Source organism: Mesoplodon densirostris, chromosome 10, assembly GCF_025265405.1.
Source record: "Mesoplodon densirostris isolate mMesDen1 chromosome 10, mMesDen1 primary haplotype, whole genome shotgun sequence".
Taxonomy (NCBI): Eukaryota; Metazoa; Chordata; class Mammalia; order Artiodactyla; family Ziphiidae; genus Mesoplodon; species Mesoplodon densirostris.
Genome location: NC_082670.1, coordinates 25,331,490 through 25,354,906, shown reverse-complemented (window position 1 = coordinate 25,354,906; position 23,417 = coordinate 25,331,490). Strand labels below are relative to the sequence as shown.

Here is a 23,417-nt window from a genome sequence, read left to right as displayed (position 1 = left end):
AACACATCAGCCCTTGGATTCGGCAATTCCACTTCTGGGAATTTATCACACAGCCGTACCTGCCACGTTCAAAATGACACATGCACAAGGTTGCGCACAGCAGCATGGTTTTTGACAATAAACTGACGGAAACAACCCAAGAAGTTTTCATCTACGGAGGACCGGGTAAACAGACCAGAGTTATAAACACGGGGGCTTATAACACACAGTTGTGACAAGCTGTGGCTGTGGACCACAGTGCCAGCCTCTCCGTGGATCCCAGGAGTGCACACTGCTGCATGTATGTCCACCCCAGGACCAGTGAATCAGAAACTTGGGCATGACCCAGGGATCTGTGCTTAAATTCCCCAGGGGATTCTGACATACGTACTGATATAAACAGTGGAGCCATTTTTAAAAATCAGGGAGAAATGAAGGGCAAGAACAGGTCAAACTAATCAAGAAACGTGAAAGCAGAAGAGCGGTTGCTTTGGGAGGGGGTGTTGACCGGAGGGGCATGAGAAGGTCGGGAGGGCTGTCTTCCGACCTGGTGCGCACAGAGGTAAAATTTCATCACACTGTGCCCTTAAGAATGTGTGTGCTTTACTACTGTACAAACCACCTGGTCTGTGGTACTTTATCATGGCAGCCCTAGCAAACTAATACACACACACACACACACACACACACACACACACACACACACACACACTCTCTCCCTCTCTCTCCCTCCCCCTCCCTCCCTCCCCCTCCCTCCCTCCTCCAGGCTGCCCAGAGAATTAAAGAATCTGCAGAGTTACCATTTTAACCCCAGACTGCATAATTTGTAATCTCTTTTCTCCAGTTTTATAGAAGGTAGGAAGACAAGGATATTTTTATGATGTAAAAATGTCGCAAAAAATGAGAGATGTAGCAAAAATGAGAGATGCACTAAAGAGAATTTGGAAATAAAAGTGCCCAGCCTCTACGTAGTTTTCCTGATGTACCATTCCTTTTTATAAGGCTATATAACCCGGTCTGTGGCCTTCAAGAAAGAAATATCTCAGTAACTCCTGGTGCCAGGCCCACACTCAGCCCACAGCTGTTTCTAAGTCTGAGGCTTCTACTTACAACCGGCCTGGGCAGACAACATGCAGCGCGAGAAGAGCACCTGCGAGGCGGAAGGTGTGAACTTTTTGTTAATTCACTGAGAGCCATAAAGAGGAAACAGCTCCTCGAGATCACATACCAAAAAATGTCTAAAATCACAGCCTTTTTTTTTTTAACTTGGATAAAAGTAACATCAACAAGTTCATTGTTAAATTAAGGACAAAAAATTATTTCAGTAAGAACAGCTGAGTAAGAAAAAAACATGATCCTGGCTAGACAGGAGAAGAAAAGATTTGATCAGGAGAAATGGGAGTGTGGGGGAGGGGAGGCAGCCGTTCAAAGATGCTACCGGCTTGGTCAGCTTCAGGCTGGTTAACAATTAGCCACAGTGACTCAACTCAGTGGTTCTTGCTTAAGCCTCTAGAAGCTCCACGTGGGATAAATTCTCCGGGCTGTAACAGGGGATTAGACAAAAATCAAGTCTAGGCGGGAAGGGGACACGCTTCCGAGGTGCTGTTACCTGGAGGTGACCTCTTACGGTCCCTCCACTTTCCTGCACGACTGACTGTTATACTTAAATAATAACTGCTATGGTCTGAATGTTTGTGTTCCCTGCCAAGTTCACATGTTGGAATCCTAACCCCCAAAGATGATGGCATTAGTGGGTGGGGCCTTTGGGGAGGTGTTTAAACCATGAGGATGGAGCGAGCCCTCATGCATGGAATTACTGCCCTTATAAAAGAGGCTCCAGGGCTTCCCTGGTGGCGCAGTGGTTGAGAGTCCGCCTGCCGATGCAGGGGACATGGGTTCGTGCCCCGGTCCGGGAAGATCCCACATGCCGCGGAGCAGCTGGGCCCGTGAGCCATGGCCGCTGAGCCTGCGCGTCCGGAGCCTGTGCTCCGCAAAGGGAGAGGCCACAGCAGTGAGAGGCCCGCATACCGCAAAAAAAAAAAAAAAAAAAAAGAGGCTCCAGAGAGCTCCCTTACCCGCCCACCACGTGAGGACACAGCAAGAAGTCTGTGACCTGGAAGAGGGTCCTCACCTGACCAGGCTGCACCCTGATCTCGGACGTCCAGCTACAGAACAGTGAGAAGTAAATTTCTGTTGTTTATAAGCCACCCAGTCTGCAGTGTTTTGTTATAGCAGCCTGAACAGACTAAGGAAGTTTAATAAGTAGTTTCTGCTTATGGAAAAAATAAAAGATCACGTCCAGGGCTGGCTGTAAGCCCCACTCTTCCTCAGATGCCAACCAACACAGTGAGGGCAGTGAAGACTCTGGTTTATTTTCTCTTATCCATATAGACAGGACCTTAGGGCCAAAGGGGATCTTGGCAGCTGTTTGGCCCGAGGGACCAGGATGGACCCAGATCTCTGCCTTCCTCGTTGGGTCCCCTGGGCCATGCTTACTGCCCCGTTTGGCAACCCACCCTTCCCACAGCTCCCCTGGGCCCTGGTGCTGCACGGGGTGTGAGCAGCCCAGCCCCTCCTCTGCCCTTACTGCTGTATCCTTGGGAATGTCCAGCAACTCTCTCCCTTGGCATAAAAGGATAAGGCCAGGCTCTGTGAGTCTCAAGTCTCCTGTAGCTGGACAGACCACAGGTCCAGATTGGGCAGCTTTCGTCTGTAATCAAGTCAGGTTTCCTCCTCCGGAGCCCCTGTCGTCCACCTGTCTCTTCCCTTTTTGTTCCCCACAAGCTCATCTTACAAACAGGGGCTTGGTTTGATATGGGATGCCAATCTTCCAAGTACATGATACAAGCACAAGACAAGACTAACTCCTACCAGCTAGCAAGGGAACAAAACACGCTCTGAGCCCTGGACAAAGGCCTTCGCTGAATGAGGCTTTAAAACCATCTGTCTGAGGTTGTTTTGATGGGGCCGTGGGTCTCATCTTGGAAGGGCTGTGAGAACAAGGGCCACGCTATGGTGTGGGAGGGTCCCGAGCTTTTCACCTCCAGCTGCTAAATGCTATACGGCAGCTGGTGGTGATAAAACCACCGGGACCAACAGAGCCAGGGGATGGGTCCTTGTCCCCTTTGCTTACTGTGAAACCAACCCTTCTCTCAAAGAGGCCCCTCGTGCCCAGCCTTCTCGCTCTAGGTGCCCAGTAACACCTAGGTGCCCGTGACTTCTGGGCAGCAGCAGCCCAGCTGGAAACCAAATCCACCCAGGGATAGTCCCCCCCGCTCCCCCGCTCCTAGACTAAACAGTTATAGCAAAACCAAAACTGGACGAGCACAGAAAGATGCAAATGAGTTACTGGATTTACAGGGTTTCCCTCTCTTACCTTTGGGGTTGGAAGCACAGGGTCATCTGCAAGTCTACTTAGAGCTATTCACCCAGGGCAGCAGCACTTCAAACACCTGGGGATCTCGTTAACATGAAGGTTCCGGTGCAGAAGGCCTGAGGTGGGGCCTAGAGTCTGTGTTTCTAACAAGTTCCCAGGTGAGGCTGGTCTGTGGACAACCTGAGTAGCAAGTGCCTCCTGGATTCCTGTCTTTAGGAATCGTTGGGGTTGACAGTGACCTTCACCCTCGATTTGACAGGTGGGGATGGAGACCCCGACACGACATGGTTTACCCAAGACAACTCAGCAAACTAGTGGCACAACTAACTCAAAAGAACCTGGTACATTTTAGCCTGTCTGGGGTCACCTGTTCTCCATCAGAAGGGGAGCCAGCAGGCCACGAGTCTGTCTGCGGGAAGACTCAAGCCTCTATTCTTTGCTGCCCTTTTACAGTCCACATACTTCTGGCCATAACAGCAGATACTCTGTGGTATTTGAATCAGAAAGACTTGGAGTGTCTAATCGCAAGACCAGACACATGACATTTTATTCTTTGCCGGAGCTGGGCTGGGTGTATGGTTGCCGATAAAATACAGGACGGTCAGTGAACCTTGAATTCCAGACAAACAGAGAATACTCTTCTAGTATAATTATGCCCCACATATACTTTGAGATATACTTACACAAAAAAGTACTTGCTGTTTATCTGAAATGCTAATTTAATAGGTGGTCTTAGATTTTTTATTTGCTAAGTCTGGCAACCCTAACAGGTGGGAATGAGGAGAGACGGGATGTGGTGACAAGAACATTTCCTGCTTAGGGACCTTTCTGGTGGCGCAGTGGTTAAGAATCCGCCTGCCAGTGCAGGGGACACGGGTTCAAGCCCTGGTCCGGGAAGACCCCACATGCCGCGGAGCAACTAAGCCCGTGTGCCACGACTACTGAGCCTGTGCTCTAGAGCCCGCGAGCCACACCTACTGAAGCCCGCGCACCTAGAGCCCGTGCTCCACAACAAGAGAAGCCACCGCAATGAGAAGCCCGCGCACCACAACAAAGAGTAGCCCCGGCACGCCGCAGCTAGAGAAAGCCTGTGCGCAGCAACGAAGACCCAACGCAGCCAAAAATAAATAAATAAATAAATAAAAATTTATAAATTAAAAAAAAGAACATTTCCCGCTTCATCGCTGTTGACCTTAAAGAAAACCCCAAGGATGCCGGCACTGCCCCGAGATGCACAACTTCTGACTGCAACAACTGTGCCCATCGCCTCTTTGAGTTCATCTCTCTGAACGGAGCTTAATCTTCTTAACTAGCTATTCTCATGTGACAGAATCATATACTTAGAGCTAGTATTATGAGTTGAACCGTGTCCCCGCAAAACTCCCATGAATTCCTAACCCCCAGCACTTCAGGACGTGAGCTTGTTTGGAGTTAGGGTTACTGCAGATGTAAAGAGTTAAGATGGGGCCACAGTAGAGTAGAATGGGTCCTAATCCAGTATGACTGGTGTCCCTTTGGAAAGGGGAAACGGGACGCAGAGGCTACCACGGGCTCGAGGTAAAGACTGGTGTCCCGCTGCCACAAGCCAGGGAGCACGGCCCTGCTGACACCTTGATCCTGGACTTGCACAATGCGTTACATCTCTGTTGTGTGAGCCACTCGCCTGTGGCATGTTCGTCACCACTGGCCTACAGGCACGTGCTGGGGGCCGGGAAGGAGGTAGGAGAGACGGAGAGGGGGGAAAGGAAACAGGCAAAATAACTCATCAGCGTTCCCACTGGCCATTTTCCATAGAACTTGAAAACCTCTGCTGAGGGAGGATGAGGGATTTAGAAATGGTAGATCACGGTGTATGAAAACCGTTACTGCTCTCCTAAAATTCACATGTTCAACACTGAGTTGAACGAGTTACAGGCCCCTTAAAGAAGAAACCTTAGAAATCAGCATTGACCCTGGTTATACAAATAGGATCCATCCCCAAGCACCTGCAGCCTTAAAGCGATTTGTGGGGCGAGGGCTTTAAATGCGCAACCTCGACAGGCCTCGGTTATGAACTGCTGCTTTCCCGTGAGAAATCTGCCCTCCTCTGCAACTTATAAACCAAACATCACCACGCTGGGTTTGGTGATCAAGGAGCTCGAAACAAAGTTAAAGAGGCTACTCTGATTGCACTGTCTCTCTGGATGATTTGCTTGTCCTACTTCAAACAGCCCCAGAGGGCAGATTTAAATAAGAGTCAGGCGATTTAGCCATAGTTGATCTTCTCTTGCCGTATGGATTTTATGTCCCTTCACCTCTACCCAGGCCTTCTTCTGGCCTGGAGGAGGATTCTAGGGGTAGAATTGCATCGCCCCATCCTAGAAAAATGGCAAACCCTGCAGGCTCCTGTCACACTGGCCTTCCTTCAGGGGCTAGAACGTGCCAAGGTGTCTGTGCCTCACTTGAGGCCTTTGCACATGCTGATCCCTATGCCTGGAACGTTCTTTCTTCTGCCCAGACCCCCTCCCTAAACCCCCCTACACCACCTGCACACACACTCGGTTCAAACGGCAGTTTCCCAGAAACACCTGGTCATCACCCTTTGATTTTTCCTTATCACACAACCTTGTATATTTCCTTCACCACCCTTATCACAACTATAAGTATTTATTGTTTGCTGTGTATTATCTATTCTCTTCCTAATAAACAGTAAGGTCCGCGAGTCAGAGATCAGACATGTTTTATAATTACTTTATAGTCTGGGCCTGACACACAGCAGGCACACAAATATTTGTTTGGATTAATCAATTAATTAATTAGTTAAAACAAACAAATTGAGGGCATGATAGGAACTTGGGGGGACACTTCTCCTGCTCGGAAGCTTTGGGCTCAGCCCTGGAGCATGAAGCCTTTGCTTCACGCTACATGAGAGGGAAGCGTTAGGATATCACTTGTCTCCCAATTTCTCTGGCAAAGTCTTTTTTCAAACTAAAAAAAAAAAATCAACCCTCTGGTCATGATCTGGCTTTACAAATAGGCCCTTCCTACAATAAAGGCACGTCCCGCTCACATGTACTTCAACTGCCATGGTCCCCAGGACAATACTTCCTCCTGGTAGCTAACAAAGCAGTGCTGGGCTATGATCTGGCATCCCCTCTAAATCCAGGGACTTCCCTGGCGGTCCAGTGGGTTAAGACTCCGCGCTTCCACTGCAGGGGGCACGAGTTCGATCCCTGGTCAGGAAACTAGGATCCCACGTGCCACGTGGCATGGCCAGAACATTTTTTTAATTCTAAAAATTAAAAAAAGGAAACTGACTTCGGGCAGAAATGTAATGAAAATACGAGCACAACCTTTGATAGGTGGATATCTTTTTATAAATTAATAAACTGGCATTTTGACATTAAAAAAAGAAGCCTATGCATTTTATATTTACCAAAAAACAGGATTTATGGGTCATAAGAATTAGATGACCGAGGGTATTCTGGCAATACATACATAAAACCTTTAAAATGTACATACTACTTGACCCGGAAATTCCAGTAATAGGAATTTATCCTGAAAAATAATCATGAATGCAGGAAGTCACAAGAATGTTTACTGCAGCACTATAAAAGCTGGAAATATCCAATAATATGGGATTGAATAAATAACTGTAGTAATCCCTATTAATAAATACTCTGTAGATTTTCAAAATGTCTTATTGAATGGAAGAATACTGAAGGACATGGTAAAAGGGTTCATCATCCGCTAACAGCAAAAAACTGGTTATGACTCAAGATTCCAAAATGCTAACTGTAGTTTTTGGGTGATGGGGTCATGTGTGATTTTTATCTTCTCATGTTTAGCTGTATTTTATAAATTTCCTGTGAGAGGCCTAAGTATACTTTGGAAAATGTTTATTTAAAAATAAACTGCAACCAGTCACAAAAGGACAAATACTATATGATTCCACTTATATGAGGCCCTAGAAGAGTCAAATTTATAGAGACAAAGTAGAATGGTAGTTGCCAGTGGGTGGGGGAGGGGAGAATGGGGGGTTATTGTTTAAGAGGTTAGAGTTCAGTTCTGCAAGATGAAAACAGTTCCAGAGACGGATGGTGGTGATGGCAGCCCAACACAGAGAAGGTACTTCAATGCCACTGAACTATACACTTAAAAATGACTAAGATAGTAAGTGATATGTGTATTTTACCCCAATTTTTTTTTAAACCAAAAAAACTTAAAGAAAAATTTAAATCCGTAAATCATAAGTACAGCTGGGTCTAGAGGTGTCTTAGTTATTAGGATTTTCAAGAGACAAGAGTAGAGAAGGCTGAATTTGACCTTGGGCCACACAGCATCAAACAAGACAGTCTGTGTGCCTGCCAGGCTGGCATGTGCCTGGGGATGAGCTGGTGTTGCCTTGTCTCCTGACTACGGCGCTGGCCATGGCATTTCCTGTCTCTTCCTTCACGAGCGTGGAGTTTTCTCCCTCTCCTGCCAGCGTCCCTCGCTCTGATTCTAGACGAAGGGCCGAGTTGGCTGTCCCAGAGGGGTGACTTCCCCCAGAGCCTGGCTACAGGGACTGCAGGGGCAGGAGAGTCCAGGAAAGACTCCGGCCACGTCCTGCAGAGACCATGGGTTAAGGGATTTGCCCCCAGCGACCTTCAGCTAGCTGCTGGAGCCAGGCCAAGAAAGGAATCTGACCTCCAAGTCCAGACAACTCGCCTGTCCACTGCAGAATGAAGAGGGGAGGGCTGGATTCAGTGAAGAACATTCCACCTTTATTCACCATGAGGGCACCGACGATGCCCAGTTCCTGGAGGTGGACCCGAGAACCTCAAGCTTGCAGAGCCTCGGGCTGAGGGCTAGACGTGGCCCGAAGCTGCATCTTCACAGCAACAGGGAGTTGGATGCTGAGTCTAAATATCTAAAATGATCATACACATACACAGGAAAAGGAAGTTTTCCAAGAACTTTGGGGTTAACAGGGCCCAGGAAAGATAGAGACCAGTGCTTTTCTTACCTGCTGTAGGCACGCTAACATTATACTGAGGTAAAATAAATAGGAAGGCAGTCTTGGCGGTGACCTGTGAAATAGAGGGAAAAAGTTCCACGTTAGCTTCTTGTCCACATCGAAAGAAACAAGCAAAGCCTGCTACCAGCCCTCGGGCCACGCCTTTCACATCTCAGACCCACAGGCCTCTCCAATGAAGGGTTTCACCTAGAGCACAAGTTAGCACCATTTGTTTTTTTCCCATTTTCTTTAATGACATCGCTTCCCAATATCTGCACTAAAAACAAAAGAAACAATCCCAAGTCCTGGATGGTATCTAGACTTGTACTCGCTGCAGATGGTATACAACAAGGTGTGCTCGGCCGGCCGAGAGCTCACCAGCAAAGGGTACAAATCTGTCTGCCATTCATTCATTCATCCATTCATTCATTCAAGTGTTTATCAAGTTAGTTCTAAGTCCCCAGCATTGGTGAAGTCAGAAACTAACAGAAGATAAGGTCACAGCCTTCCAGAGGTTTCCAGAACTTAGGACCTAGCCGAGGTTCCCCAGCACGCTGGCTAACTGCACCGTGGGCGGCAGCCCGCAAAGTCTAAACCTGAGCCTCAGAAACAGAGAATTCCAGCTGCTAATTTCACATATGACCTGGGGTGGGGGGGCAGGACTTAACACTCCACACTGTTGGTCTGTTTATTTTGAAAGCTGCCTTTAAAATCTTGGTTGTGCTGTGAAAAAACTGTGGTTGTCACTTGGTTATTAATGGCCAGCTCAGTCCTCTTGCAGTTCAGCCGCAGGGGAGAGACTACAGATGCAGGATTTGAAGCTTGGACTCAAGAACCGACTGCCTAGGTTCAGACGCTGCCTCTGCATTTGCCCACCTCGCAGCCAGGAGCCGTGATCTTACACCTGGAGCCTCACTTCCCGTGTCTCTGAAAGGCGGGATATTTGTGGTACTCCAGCTGGTCTGGGTGGCGATGGCCCAGCTGTTAGCATTGTTTAAAGCTCCCCAGATGTTTCTGACGTGCAGCTGGGGCTGAGAAGCACCACCACGTGGTTCTGGAGCAGGTGGGGAGGCCAGGTGAGGGGCGGCCAGACCCCAGGCCTTTTCTGGGAGGCCCCTGGGGACACCTCATCAGTAGCGTTACTGGTTCTCCTCTAAACAAAAAGATGTGAAGGGTGCACTGTGGGTGTGCAGGAAACACACTGGACTGTGGCAAAAGCAGCAGGGAAACGGTTGAATGATGCCTTCCAGCCCCTCCACCAAACGCTGTACCATGCTCAGGGCACAATCTCTCCTTCAGTTTTATTCAGGAAACACACTCATCTTTTAAGCTGGTGGGCTGAAGTGGACCTCTGTGGGGTTCTGGCTGACCATACCCCTTTGCCCCTTCCCAACATACCAGGACTTCCAGAGGAGACACCTCTCCCCAGCTGTGTGTTGTGAGGGTGTCACTGTGGTGACCACAGCCCTCCCAGGAGGATACAGGGAGCAGACCCTCTCCCCAGCCCATCAGACCCCCTCTCCTGGGCTCTGAATCTTGAGTGGGGATGGAGGAAGAGCTGGTTAGCCCTGAGTGCCTTCCAGACTTTTCTGCTGGGGTTCCCACAGCCTTGCCCTGGAGCACAGACCCCATCACCTGTATGAACCCCCAGACAGCCTCCTGAAGTTGGCCAGAGTCCATTCCTAAGAGACATCAGAATCCCGTGTGTAGACCACATTCGAACCCCTGGGGGAGCTTCTAGAATCTCGATGCCTGGGCTGCCCCAGCCAATTAACCCTGCCCCTCAGGGGCATCAGGGAGCCGCCAGGCTCCCCAGAGAAGCCCACACGTAGCCCAGCCTGGGAGCCCCTCATGGGAGCCCCACCCTCACCAGCCTCGCAAAGCAGGCCTCTCTGGCCAGTCACTGTCTGTGTCCTCCAGAGAATTCATTTCGTTTAATCAACTTATGTTTTAGGTCAATTTTTATTTTAACTTCAAGAGAGACATACTTTTTAAAAAGTGAAACAATTCAGAAATACGTAAAGTTAAAAACCAAATATTCACTCTACGATCTTGGCTTTCCTCTCTCCACATGTATGGGGTCAGTTCTCTGAGAGCTTTTCCCATGCATTTCTATACTTGGAATTTATTTCATTTTACTCTGACATTATAACTTGGATTGTGTTTATGCCACTTGACAAGAGCTACAACTTGCTTTTCTAATTTTTTTAAAATTGAAGTATAGTTGATTTACAATGTTCTATTAGTTTCTGGTGTATAGCAAAGTGATTCAGCGATATATATATACATATACACATATATAAACATATACATACACATATATATACTTTTTCAAATTCTTTTCCATTATAGTTTATTACAGGATATTGAATATAGTTACCTGTGCTCTACAGTAGGACCTTGTTGTTTATCTATTTTATACAAAGTAGTTTGTACCAGCTAATCCCAAACTCCTAATATATCCCCTTTGGTAACCATAAATTTGTTTTCTATGTCTGTGAGTCTATTTCTGTTTTGTAAATAAGTTCACTTGTATATTGTAGATTCCACATACAAGCAATATTATATGGTATTTGTCTTTCTCCTTCTGACTTATTTAGTATAAGAGCTACAACTTATTAAATACTACTTAAATCAATTTCTTAGCTCTGTTAATCAAATGGTTGTTACAGGAACATAAAGACCAAGGCACAAAAATATTCAGAGTACGTGAAAGTATTCAAAGTATAGTGACACAAAAAACATGTAGGTCAACCTTTTGTTTACTGATGTCAACGTAGAGATAAGTGGTTATATAATAAAAATTTCCTATACATACTAGTGCTTTTCATTACTGTTTCCCACAGGGCTACCCCTAATGTTTAACACTGAAAAGCTCGGCCAAATAAAACAGGTTCACTGTGAAAGTGTATATAGATGTATGGACTTTTTTTTTTTTTTTTTGCATCCTTTCTTTTTACTGAAAAAGATTTTAGAAGATGGCAGTTAATAAAGGGCACAAAAAAATCACAGGGATATACTAGTGGAAAACATAGACAAGATAAGACTAAGAACGCCACTGGCTTCTTTAACTGATTAAAAGCACAAAATGTAACAAGCAGAAAGTCTGTTTTAAACAAATTAGAAAGCTGTGTTTCTAGACATAGAAAACAAACTTATGATTACCAAAGGGGAAAGCCAGGGAGAGGGGTATAAATTAGGAGTTTGGGATTAGCAGATACACACTACTATATATAAAATAGATAAACAACAAGGACATACTGTACAGCACAGAGAATATATTCAATATCTTAAATATATTAAATAACCTATAATGGAAAAGAATCTGAAAAAGGATATATATATAGATATATATATGTATAACTGAATCAGTTTGCTGTACACCTGAAACACAACACTGCAAATCAACTACACTTCAATTAAAAAAAAGCTGTGGACTTCCCTGGTGGCACAGTGGTGGAGAATCCACCTGCCAATGCAGGGGACATGGGTTCAAGCCCTAGTCCGGGAAGATCTCACATGCCGCGGAGCAACTAAGCCCGTGTGCCACAACTACTGAGCCTGCGCTCTAGAGCCCTCAATCCAGAGCTACTGAAGCCCGCGCGCCTAGAGCCCGTGCTCTGCAACAAGAGAAGCCACCGCACCACACCGCGCACCACGAAGCCCCCACTCGTCACAACTAGAGAAAAGCCCGTGCGCAGCAACAAAGACCCAACGCAGCCAAAAATAAATAAATAAATTTAGATTTAAAAAAAAAAGCTGTGGTGTTGTCTCCATCAGCCCCAAGTCAGATATATACACACCCACAAAAATGGTATGTGAAGTAATGCTGTCCTACACAAGAAGCTGTACCCTGAATTAAGGGAAACAGCTATTGACACAGGAGTTAACACAACAGAGCATCAGCCTGTAACTGCTGGAAGAATCCCCCTTTTTTTTAAGGAGGACAGCCGTTTGGCATATGGGCTGGACAGGTGCCCTTGGTCTGGCCCTGCATATCCAGTCAATTCTTGTTACTCCCAGTCGTTCTGTTCTGGAAGTTACCGTGATCCCAGTGACAAAGGACCACTGCTCCTAGGGGTTAGGTTCCTAAAGGCCTCTGGTCCATTTCCATCAACCAATCAACACGTAACCTTGGTTTAACGTGTGTTCCTGTTGAAAGACGCTGTATGGAACGCAGGCTGTTGAAGCGTGAACACTGAACCTGTGGCTCGCACCTGAAGGAAGCCCTTCTAACACGCTTATGTTCTCCGCCAGGCCCCTCACCACGCGTGAGGGCCATTTTATAAGCAGCCAAGTCACTGACAAAAGGCACAAAGATGCAAGAACGTGGCATTAAACAGATGGCCAAAAACCCACTTGCTCACAGCAGGAGCTGGACCGGGAAGGCAGAGCGTCGCTGGATTCCCCTCCACCCGGGGACATCTCGTTGGGTGAGCCACACGTCTCACCGCCCTGTGCACATCCACAGATACCGCAAAACCCGGAGATCAGGTTCTGAGGTCACGTATACATGTCAGCGAGCAGCCACAGTGCACACACAAGAGGCGCGGAGAGCGAGGGTCAGCTGTCCTGCGGCAAACCCAAAGGCCAACGAGGGCCGAGGTTTTTTTCTTTTTTAACCTTTATTGAGGTGTAATTTACACACCATAAAATTCACCCTTGGTAAGTAGACAGCTTTATGGGGTTTGTCTTTCCTCGTTTTTAAACTCTCCCTTCACTGGAATGTAAGTTCTAAGAAAGCGGGGATCTCACTCATCTTGATTAACTTCAACCCACTGCCTGCAATGGTGCCCAGAAACAGCCCGTGCTCGGCACGCACTTGATAAATGCAGACATGATGAAGCGGGGGAGCCAGTACTGCACTGTCACCTGACCCTCAGCTTGTCCTCTGCCCTCATTCATTCCCCTGTGCATGTCCCCTCTCTCTCCCTGGGGTCCGTCTCAGTGCTGGGCACGTTGTAGCTCTCTCATAAATGCCTATTTGATGAGAGAATACTGCAAGCAGCTATAATATTTAGTAACCGCAGACGAACGCTTAACAAATGCTCTCTGAACATGATTCTAAGAGAATAGGACCTGGGACTCTGATTAAAGCAAAAAATTTGAGATTCCAGTATTTTTCCATCCCTACACCCCTCGTCGTAGCAGGAGAAACCATTCCAAACCGTGCAACCTTCTTTCAGGCAGCTGTGCTCACTCCCACGTTACACGTCTCATTAAGATAATGTCCATTTCCCTGTTTTATCGATGAAGAGGCTAAACCTGGGGCACAGAGAGGTCCCCTCCCCAGCAGGACCTCACAACTTTACAAACAGAAAAGACAACATTCAATTTGATTTTTTAAAACTGTGTTCCAAAAACAAATTTAGGAGACACACAATACGGCACATAAAATAGAACGGTGACCTAAAACAGAAGCAGGCGAGGACAACCAAAAATATATATTGAAGGCAAAGAGAAGGAGCCAGAATGAGACTGATCCACAAAACCTCATTCCAGAAAGTCCAACTTGTTGGCTAAAGGTCCCCAGAAATTTGGCCCTAAGCTTTCTCGAAGCCATCGGAAGGAGGAAGGAGGGATCAGCTCCTGGATTCACCTCGCCCATTAATTTAGAAAACAAAAAAGACTGCCCTAAAATAGCAACTCTACTTTTCCAGCACAGAAACCATTCTCTGTGCTTTAAAAGGTCCTCTGGCACCCCGAAACTTCACTCCCATCTCTTCCCAACCTCAGACCAGGGACGAAATGGCCAACAAGCCCCCCTCTGCCAGCGCTGGCTGGGTTTGTGTAACACAGAGGGCTGAGAAACAGGAGGCTATTAAAAATGTCATTCCAGGGGCTTCCCTGGGGGCGCAGTGGTTGAGAGTCCGCCTGCCGATGCAGGGGACGCAGGTTCATGCCCCAGTCGGGGAAGATCCCACATGCCGCAGAGCGGCTGGGCCCGTGAGCCATGGCCGCTGAGCCTGCGTGTCCGGAGTCTGTGCTCTGCAACGGGAGGGGCCACAACAGTGAGAGGCCCACGTACCGCCAAAAAAAAAAAAAAAAAAAAAAAATGTCATCCCAATTATTTCCCATACCTCTAAGGCTATTGATGGAAACATTATTGAGTTTAATAGCATTTTAAATGCCTGGATCAGTGGGTGAAAGGTTAAAAGCGGAAACATGCTAATACACTAATGCAAAGGAGAACACTAAATTACGTAGCAGGGGCCACCACACACGCACGCACACATGCACGCGCACACACACACACACAGAGGAAGCCTCATTGAACTTTTAACTCAAACAGGGCGTCAAGCACAAAGGCAGTGACACCGAGCATGCTTGTGTAGCCATAACAAAACCAAAACCGTTCCACATGCCATGTTCTATTAGGGGCGCATGAATCTGAGCTCTCAGTTGCAGCTAGACCAAGGATGCCAGTAAACAGCTGCTGCCAGAAGAGCACAGTGGACTTGGACTCCAGTCCCAGTTCTGCTGGGGCGGCAGCTGGGAGACGTCAGGCAAGGCATTTTACCTCTCTGGACCCCAGTCTTCTCATCCATGAACACCAAAAATAATGGCTGTGAATGTTATCAAGGGTTTACTCAGTGCCACGCACGTTTCTAAGTGCTTTACAGAAATTACTTCCTGTAGTTCTCACAACCACCCTATGAGGCAGACACTCATAACATTCCCATTTTACAGATAAGCATAGAAAGGATCAGGTGGTCAGAACGGATGTCCTTAAAGGTCCTCTCCACCTTCAGCTCCAAAAGGCTATCATTTCCTGGTTCCACTTCCTGTCAATGCCAAAAACACAGCCTCACGCTGACAGCCTGCTGAGAGGTCTTCCCACAAGTTTAAAATATATTCCTGCTTCTGCACGTTGTGAAGATGAGGCCCAGGTGTCATCTGTATCCAACAGCGAGAAAACAAGCCCTCTCAAGACAACCTGCCAGCCCGCAAGCCCCAGATACCGGACACACCTGGGCTTCCCAATACCCCAATCTGCTCTTTTACACTGCAAGCTGATATCTGGGCACCAAAGATAAGAAAGGAGAGATGTCATGAAGGCAGTCTCATGGTTTTCCTGGTAAGCAGTATTTGACCTTTGGTTTGGTTTATCGTTTATTTCTTGGCCACATTCACGCACTGGTCCTTGGAAGGGGCTGCGCTGCAAGACTAGCCACCAAGGACAGGAGAGGGGAGGAGGCCCCCTGTTCACAGGCAGCCCTGCTCCAAACTGCGCTGCACGATGAACAACGCCTCTCTCACCCCGGGGCTGAAACACAGTCCACGTGGCCGACCTGGAACCCCTCTGACTGAGAGATGCTCATGCCCTGGTCCTCAGGGGCACAAGTAGAGCCAAGTGACCTGTCCCCCTCTCCCGGCCCAGCCTGCTCTCAGGAAGCCAAACGACCCCCACTCAGAATTTCCCAAAATTGTTTTTGCATCTTTCTGCCCAGGCGGTGGATAGAAAAATTTCACTCAGACAGGAGAACATTTAAAAGTCATGCCTCTCACAGGTATAGAGAATAAACTAGTGGTTACCAACAGGGAGAAGGAAGGGGGGAGGGGCAACACAGGAGTAGAGGATTAAGAGGTACAAACTATTATGTATAAAATAAGCTACAAGGATATATTGTACAACATGGGGAATATAGCCAATATTTTATAATAACTATAAATGGAGTATAACCTTTAAAAATTGTGAATCACTATACTGTTCACCTGTAACATATAATATTGCACATCAACTATACTGCAATTTTAAAAAACTGCAAAAAAAGAAAAAGAAAAAAATTAAAAATAAATAAATAAATAAAAGTCATGCCCAATTGATGAGGAAGGGTTTTTTGGTTTGTTTTTTCTTTTTTCTTTTTAATAAAAGTGTCTTTTAGCCCTTCTCTCCTGAAGTGTTGGCTTTATGAGTTGGGCTGGTCACCTGCACACACCTTTTTAGGGCCAGTACTTGAGGTATGAGGTTTGCAGCCCCACTGTCACTCAATAAAAGGCAGATACAGCTGAGACAAAGATGCTTTTCATGCTTGCTTTCTGAAATTTTCCGTCTGGATGACCAGGGGCTGGCGGGGAGGGCCGAGTGCCCACAGCCAGGGGCAGGATGCTGACAGGACCTTCTGGGTGGCTTTTAGCAACGTTTGGAGATTCCGTTTTCTCACTTGAAAAACTGCCTTAATGTAAGAACTAGGCAAAGCTACCCAAACACGCAAAACAGATTCTCTACAAGCCTGTGTTCACCAGCTGAGAAGACTTCCTATTAACGGTCACGACTACAGTTTTGTATCGGATTAAAAAACGACACTGGATATTTATGAGAAAAACCTGTATCATCAGAGAAGCCGCGATGCAATCATAGTGCTTGCTTTAGGACATTCATTGGTTCCAAGGTCTAAACTTTATTTTGGGATCAAGAGGAATTTAGAAAGGGTCACTTAGGGGCTCCCCTGGTGGCGCAGCGGTTGAGTCCCCCTGCCGATGCAGAGGACGTGGATTCGTGCCCAAGTCCGGGAGGATCCCACATGCCGTGGAGCAGCTGGGCCCGTGAGCCGTGGCCGCTGGGCCTGCGCGTCCGGAGCCTGTGCTCCGCAACCGGAGAGGCCGCAGCAGTGAGAGGCCCGCGTACCAAAAAAAAAAAAAAGGGGGTCACTTACAGAGTTTTAAAAATCTCTGAAGTTGAGCTTTTAATTTTGTTTCTTTTTTGGGGGGCTCGTCGTGGGATCTTAGTTCCCCACCAGGGATTGAACCTGGGCCCTGGGCAGTGAAAGCACCGAGTCCTATTGAACTTGACCTACTATGTGCCTTACCGATAGCCTTAGATAAAATACCTACATTCCATGTAATAAATATACTTCTTCTCTGGAGGCCTTAGTATACACTCTCATCTGTTCCCTCAAAAAAGAGCCCTGGGTCAATATTTCAAATACTCTTACTTGATTATATATTTCTCCCCCAGCCCCAGGAGCTTTCCCCTTGTTTGGGTGGGTCAGCATACTCATAAACCATTCCTCACAGAAGCTAAAAACTAAATAAAAATAAAGAAGCGCTTGGTCATTAAAAATTTTTAAATAACAACAAAATAAGGAAGTGTTCACACAAAATAACTTTTTAGAATGTCAGTGTTCTCAAATTGTGCTTCTCTTGCACCACATAGCAGAGTTCAGATTCTTTGTGGATATTCCTAAAACACCCACATGGGTCAGGACAAAATATCTTTACCCTTTGGGCAAAAGCCACCTGTTCAGATGCAATATGACCTTTAAAAATAAATTAAAAATCAACAAAGGGGCTTCCCTGGTCACGCAGTGGTTGAGAGTCCGCCTGCCGATGCAGGGGACGCGGGTTCGTGCCCCGGTCTGGGAAGATCCCACATGCTGCGGAGCAGCTGGGCCCGTAAGCCATGGCCGCTGAGCCTGCGCGTCCGGAGCCTGTGCTCCGCAACGGGAGAGGCCACAGCAGTGAGAGGCCCGCGTACCGCAAAAAAAAAAAAAAAAAAAAAAGAAAAAAGAAAGAGTTTTGGAGTGTAGAATTTTAGGCTCCAGCAAAAGGATTATTCAGGAGCTCTGAAGAGCCAGGTAGCTGGACCAGGCGGGGCCCAGGTGGATTTGCCTTCATTTGCTTATTTACAATCAAGGAAGAAAAGAGCAGGCAGACAGTGATTGACTGCCACCATGTTTAATTATTCTCCACCATCTGGAAAGTCTCCTACTCAGAACATCAGCATGTCCATCCCCAACTTCTGACTGAAGAGCCAGGCATGGGGAGCGGAGCTTGCTAGAAAAACAAACTTGAGACAGCAAAGAAGCGTCTCCAGGGGCCACCAACCAGGCCCATCGGCAGGGCAGAGGCTGATTCCCACGGGAACCCTCAGATTCCTGTCCGGCTTGTGTCAGGCCCATGAAGGGAGGCCCTGACCCAGGCTGTCCACCTCTGCCCACGCTCCAACTGAGCAAACTAGGGCAAATAAGCGAGTTTTATACAATACGCCATTCCTCTGGCATTGAGGATGTGTGATCTCCGCCGTCCCGTATCTGCACACCCCTACCCCACTGAGGGGTGAGGGGTTAGGTGACAGGTCCCAGCAACGGCCTCTGTGGTGCCACCTCACACCAGCCTTACCTTCCACCCTCGCAGGAAACGGAGGCCAGGCCGGGAGCTCTTCTCTGCGCGTCCTAAGTCTGAACTGCCTCTTTCCCCGCTCTCACGGGACACGCCTTATAACCCCGCCCTGGGCAGGCATCCAGCCTATCTCACCTGAGTCTACAAAGGCCTGTCAAGACCACCTGCAGGCGGGCACCTGAGAGAACTTACTGGATGATGATTTGATTCAGGTGAATTAAATCAAGGCCATCAAGGTGAATAAAAAACACCCAGCACTGGGCCTCCCTGGTGGCGCAAGTGGTTGGGAGTCCGCCTGCCGATGCAGGGGATACGGGTTCGTGCCCCGGTCTGGGAGGATCCCATGTGCCGCGGGGCGGCTGGGCCCGTGAGCCGTGGCCGCTGGGCCTGCGCGTCCGGAGCCTGCGCGTCCGGAGCCTGTGCTCCGCAGCGGGGGAGACAAAAAAAAAAAAAAAAAAAACACCCAGCACTCAAATATCCCTGTTTGTCAGCAAATAATATTCACAAGGGGATGTTCCAAATCGTCTTCAAAGTGGAGAAGGAAAATAACAACATAAAAGGCAAAAGTTCCCAGAAAAATGTGCTACAGATAAACAGAAAATACAAACCGAACCCCAAAGGCATTGCTTGAGGGAAACACTACCCACATTTTGCCTCAAGAGTCCCTCCATACCCCTCAACTGAATAAATAAAGCCCAGGCAAACGCTGATATCTAGGTTACATGCTGTATTCTAAGATACTTTCTCTCTCTCACACTCACACACATACGCACACTCAGATAAAGCTATATATGTTAGTACAAAATCTCATTTTACTAACTGAAAGTGGTATTTTACATGACAGCTAAAAATGTATGGTGTTTCTTCTCTGCCCCGGAGGCCAGCCTCCATCACAGCATCTCAGCACCCCAGGAGGCTGCCTGTGACCTCCCACAGGTGAAGGCAACCCAGGAAGGAAACCACACCTCAGAGGGAGAAGCCGGACGGAGTCTGAACTCACGGTGGGGACTCAGAGGTTGACGGGAGGCTGCAGGCATCTTCATCTGACGCTCGGTGTGCAACGCCCCGTCCCCACCTGCTGGTGAAGCCAGGCCTTGGAGCAAGAGCCAGGGGCCAGGCGTGCCCCACTCTATTTCAGGGGGACACAAGAAGGAACAGGAACCGCCAGGGATGCCAGTGACCTTAAGCTTTGGCCGAGAAGCCCAGATGATCTCCTTGCAACACAACCACACAGCAAGAGGCGGAGGAGGGCAGGATGCAGACACACAGGCACACACAAGGTCGGGGGGGACCCCTCCCTGTCGAAGCCTGGGAGGGGGCACAGCTCTTCAGCCACTGCTCTGTCCCCCTCTGTCCCCACACCCTAAGGTAGGAACCAAGGCCGTGGCCTGCAGAGGGGAACCACCCTGAGTGCTGTTTCGCCATCTCCCTGACTGAGAAAGACTACAGATCTGCCTTCCTAAAATACCACCCCGCTCCAGAGTCCTCCATGACTCCCTGGTGCCTACAAAGGAATCAGGACCCCTGCCTGGATCCCAGGACTCCACAGCGACCCCACCTCAGCTTTCTAAGCTTTGCCCCTTCGACTCCCAGACACAGGAATGCCCTCGCCCCAAACACCAACCCAGGCAGGAAAGGCACCACCCAAATCTGGAGCCCAGCCAGACAAATCAGTGTGGAAAAGCTCATTTGCAACACAACATCGTCATTATTAGAGGGTACCGCACAGCAGCTTGGGAGACCAGAGGGGGTCCCACCTGCCGTGGAGAACTTCAGCCGGGAGGTTCTGCCCAATCTGTATCCTGAAGGGATGGACAGGCTGAAAGAAGGCAGGAAGGGGCTGCGTGCAGGCAGGCAGAGAAGCAGAACAAACAGGACTCCCGGGAGATGGTCTGTGTGAGGAAGGTGATGAGGCGGGAAGGCTGGCAAGAACCAGGTCCTATGAAGAGCCCTTTATGGCAGGTACAAAAACTGGACTTTAGGGCTTCCCTGGTGGCGCAGTGGTTGAGGGTCTGCCTGCCTATGCAGGGGACACGGGTTCGTGCCCCGGTCCGGGAGGATCCCACATGCCGCGGAGCGGCTGGGCCCGTGAGCCATGGCCGCTGAGCCTGCGCATCCGGAGCCTGTGCTCCGCAACGGGAGAGGCCACAGCAGTGAGAGGCCCGCGCACCGGAAACAAAACAAAACAAAACCAAACAAAACTGGACTTTATCCGACTTGCAGGAGGCTTTAAGCAAGGCATATAGCACGATGAGGTCTCCACTGCAGAGAGCTCGTGCCGCTCCGGGCGCAGAGGACGGGCTGGGGAAGCGTGGGGGCAGGAAGCCAGTAGGAAGGAAGGATAACACAGGCCTGCATGAAGGTGACGGCCACAGACACAGGCAGCGTGGGGTCGTTCTCAGAGGGCTCGATGGCACAGTCAATTCAGACGGGGAGTAGCCAAGAGCAGTGCTCTGGGCTTGTTCAGGAAACTGTCGTAGAAACCTACAGCTTCAATGAGACGTGCTTGGTGTTAGGATGGCTATCCCGAATCGTGCGGGTGGTGGGATGATCAACTGAGAGGGAAAACAGCTGTGGTCCAGGGCTGGGAGGGGGAGGGGGAGGGGGGAGGGAGGGAGTGGGCTGAGAAGGACCAGTCACAGAGGCAGAAGGAAGCAGAAGGGGCCCAACAGCCAGGGGAGGAGAGCGTCGGAAGGAGTCCGGGCTCTGGGGAGGACCAGTCAGCCTGGCACTGAGATGCTTGCTGCAGGCGGCAGGGGTCTTAATTTTTTTTTTTTCTGATGGATCCAGAGCAGCTGGAACAGTGAAAGCCCAATAAATATTTGTGGAATGAAAGAGTACATGAAGAGTCTATCCAATCTGGGGATGGGAAGGTCATCAGGGACCTTGCTGAGTCAATGTTGCAGAGAAGGAGGGGCAGAAGCTGGTGCACGGGTGAGTGGGAAGGGGAGCGAGGAGGGGAAATGAGGCTGTACCGCCTGTTCCAGCGTCCGGCGGTCAGGGAGGGATGCGAGAGCTCGAACCTCCGCACCTCCGTGTGGTGAGGGGAGAGACCGCTGGAGGAAAAGGGACTGGATATGCAGAAAACGGGAGAGCTGCAAGGAATACGTCTATTCAAGGGGGCTCTCTTCAGAGAATGAGCTCCAGGACCACAGGAGAGGGATGGCCGAGGGGAGCACCGGCCCTGGGCAGCTCCCCGAGATCCCTGCCCCCTCTGAAGTTCTGACACGTCTAGATCCAGAGAAGAGGCTCCATCAGCACGCCTTGAATTGATGGAATTCAGAGGGCGAAACAGGAAGTCAAAGAGGGCTGTGGAGGACGTGGTGGGAGAGGCAAAACCAAAACTAACACCCCCTCCCCGTCCGGCGCTACAGGGCTGGCCACCATCTCTGTCTCGTCAGTCGCTTCCTCTGACCCAGCACCGCACTGCCCCTCTCCAAGGCCATCGCTTCACCTTCAGTCATGTCCCGAGAGGGAGAGGCAGGGCCACCTGGATGGACTCTCAGGAGGATGGCTGTTCTGCGGGTTCCGGGGGGATCGTGAGGCCACTGGCCCCAGGAGGCCTCCGGCTTCCCATCCCTCCATCAGCCTTCACCAGCTCTAGCTGGGCTGATGGGGTTTCGAATCAGAACCCTCAGACACGCAGATAAGCATCTGGCCAAGGGCCAGGGTCCACGTTCTGAGGCCTGCAGTGCCTGTCACTACTGCCACAGAGGGGGCTCCTGGGGCCTTCTCCTGGATCTGCCAATGGTCCCTCCGGGGTTTCTAACGATGTGTCCAGGAAAAGCATTAGAAGTGCGTGTGTATGCGCACACACGTGTGCACGCAAAGCAGGCTGGTAAGACCCTTTCACACCCCAGAAACATACCTTTGGTTAGAACTGAAGAATTAAAAATTAAAGAATTTTAAATACTTTAAAAAATATAAAATCAGGGCCTCCCTGGTGGCGCAGTGGTTGGGAGTCCGCCTGCCGATGCAGGGGATGCGGGTTCGTGCCCCGGTCTGGGAGGATCCCATATGCCGCGGAGCGGCTGGGCCCGTGAGCCATGGCCGCTGGGCCTGCGCATCCGGAGCCTGTGCTCCGCAACGGGAGAGGCCACAACAGTGAGAGGCCCACATACCGCAAAAAAAAAAGAAAAAAAAAAAAAAATATATATATATATAAAATCAACCCGTCAATCACAGAATATTTACTGAGTGCATGCCCTGGGCAAGGCACAATGCCACTGGAGATGAAAAAAATTCTAAGACCCACTTCCTTCCCTCAAAGGCTCAGAGACCAAAATTAGAAGCAAAACTATCAATCTAGTGCAACTCCTCAATTTCAGAGGTGATAAAACTGACCGCCCTTTATTGAATATTTACTGCAAGTCAAGCCAGGTTGAGCCATTTTATGTGATTACGTCAACAAGTCTGTAAGGAACAACATTGAATGTGTGAGATCTCATTAAATGCTGGGCCCTGTGCTGAACACCAAACAGCTTCACCTCATGTAACCTCCAGCTCTAGAAGAAACTACCACTGCTGCTATCATGCCACTACTACTACTACTATTTACTGTGCTCCTACTATGTACCAGGAATCACTGTAAACACTTAACAGAAATTCTCTCATTTAATCCTCCCAGAAGCCCTATTATACAGAACAATCAAAGCTCAAAAAGCTTAGGAAGGGCTTCCCTGGTGGCGCAGTGGTTGAGAGTCCGCCTGCCGATGCAGGGGATACAGGTTCGTGCCCCGGTCTGGGAGGATCCCATATGCCGCGGAGCGGCTGGGCCCGTGAGCCATGGCCTCTGAGCCTGTGCGTCCGGAGCCTGTGCTCCACAACGGGAGAGGCCACAACAGTGAGAGACCCGCGTATCGCAAAAAAAAAAAAAAAGAAAGAAAAAGCTTAGGAAGCTTGTCCAAAGGCACACAGCTAATAAGCTCCAGAAGTGGGACTGGAACCCAATATTCACCAGAC

At 48.9% G+C, this 23,417-nt stretch overlaps 1 protein-coding gene across 5 annotated transcripts in view; it reads right to left on the bottom strand.

Annotated features, from left to right (window-relative positions):
* TRAM2 (translocation associated membrane protein 2) overlaps positions 1–23,417 on the bottom strand; it is a 76,797-nt gene that overhangs the window by 28,603 nt on the left and 24,777 nt on the right. For 4 of the 5 annotated variants that reach the window (XM_060111315.1, XM_060111320.1, XM_060111318.1 and 1 more), the window contains exon 2: positions 8,343–8,406. In XM_060111315.1, coding sequence (XP_059967298.1) covers positions 8,343–8,406 — 64 coding nt within the window. Of the gene's footprint in view, positions 1–8,044; positions 8,232–8,342; positions 8,407–23,417 lie in introns of those variants that run through there. The other variant, XM_060111319.1, reaches the window with a different exon arrangement.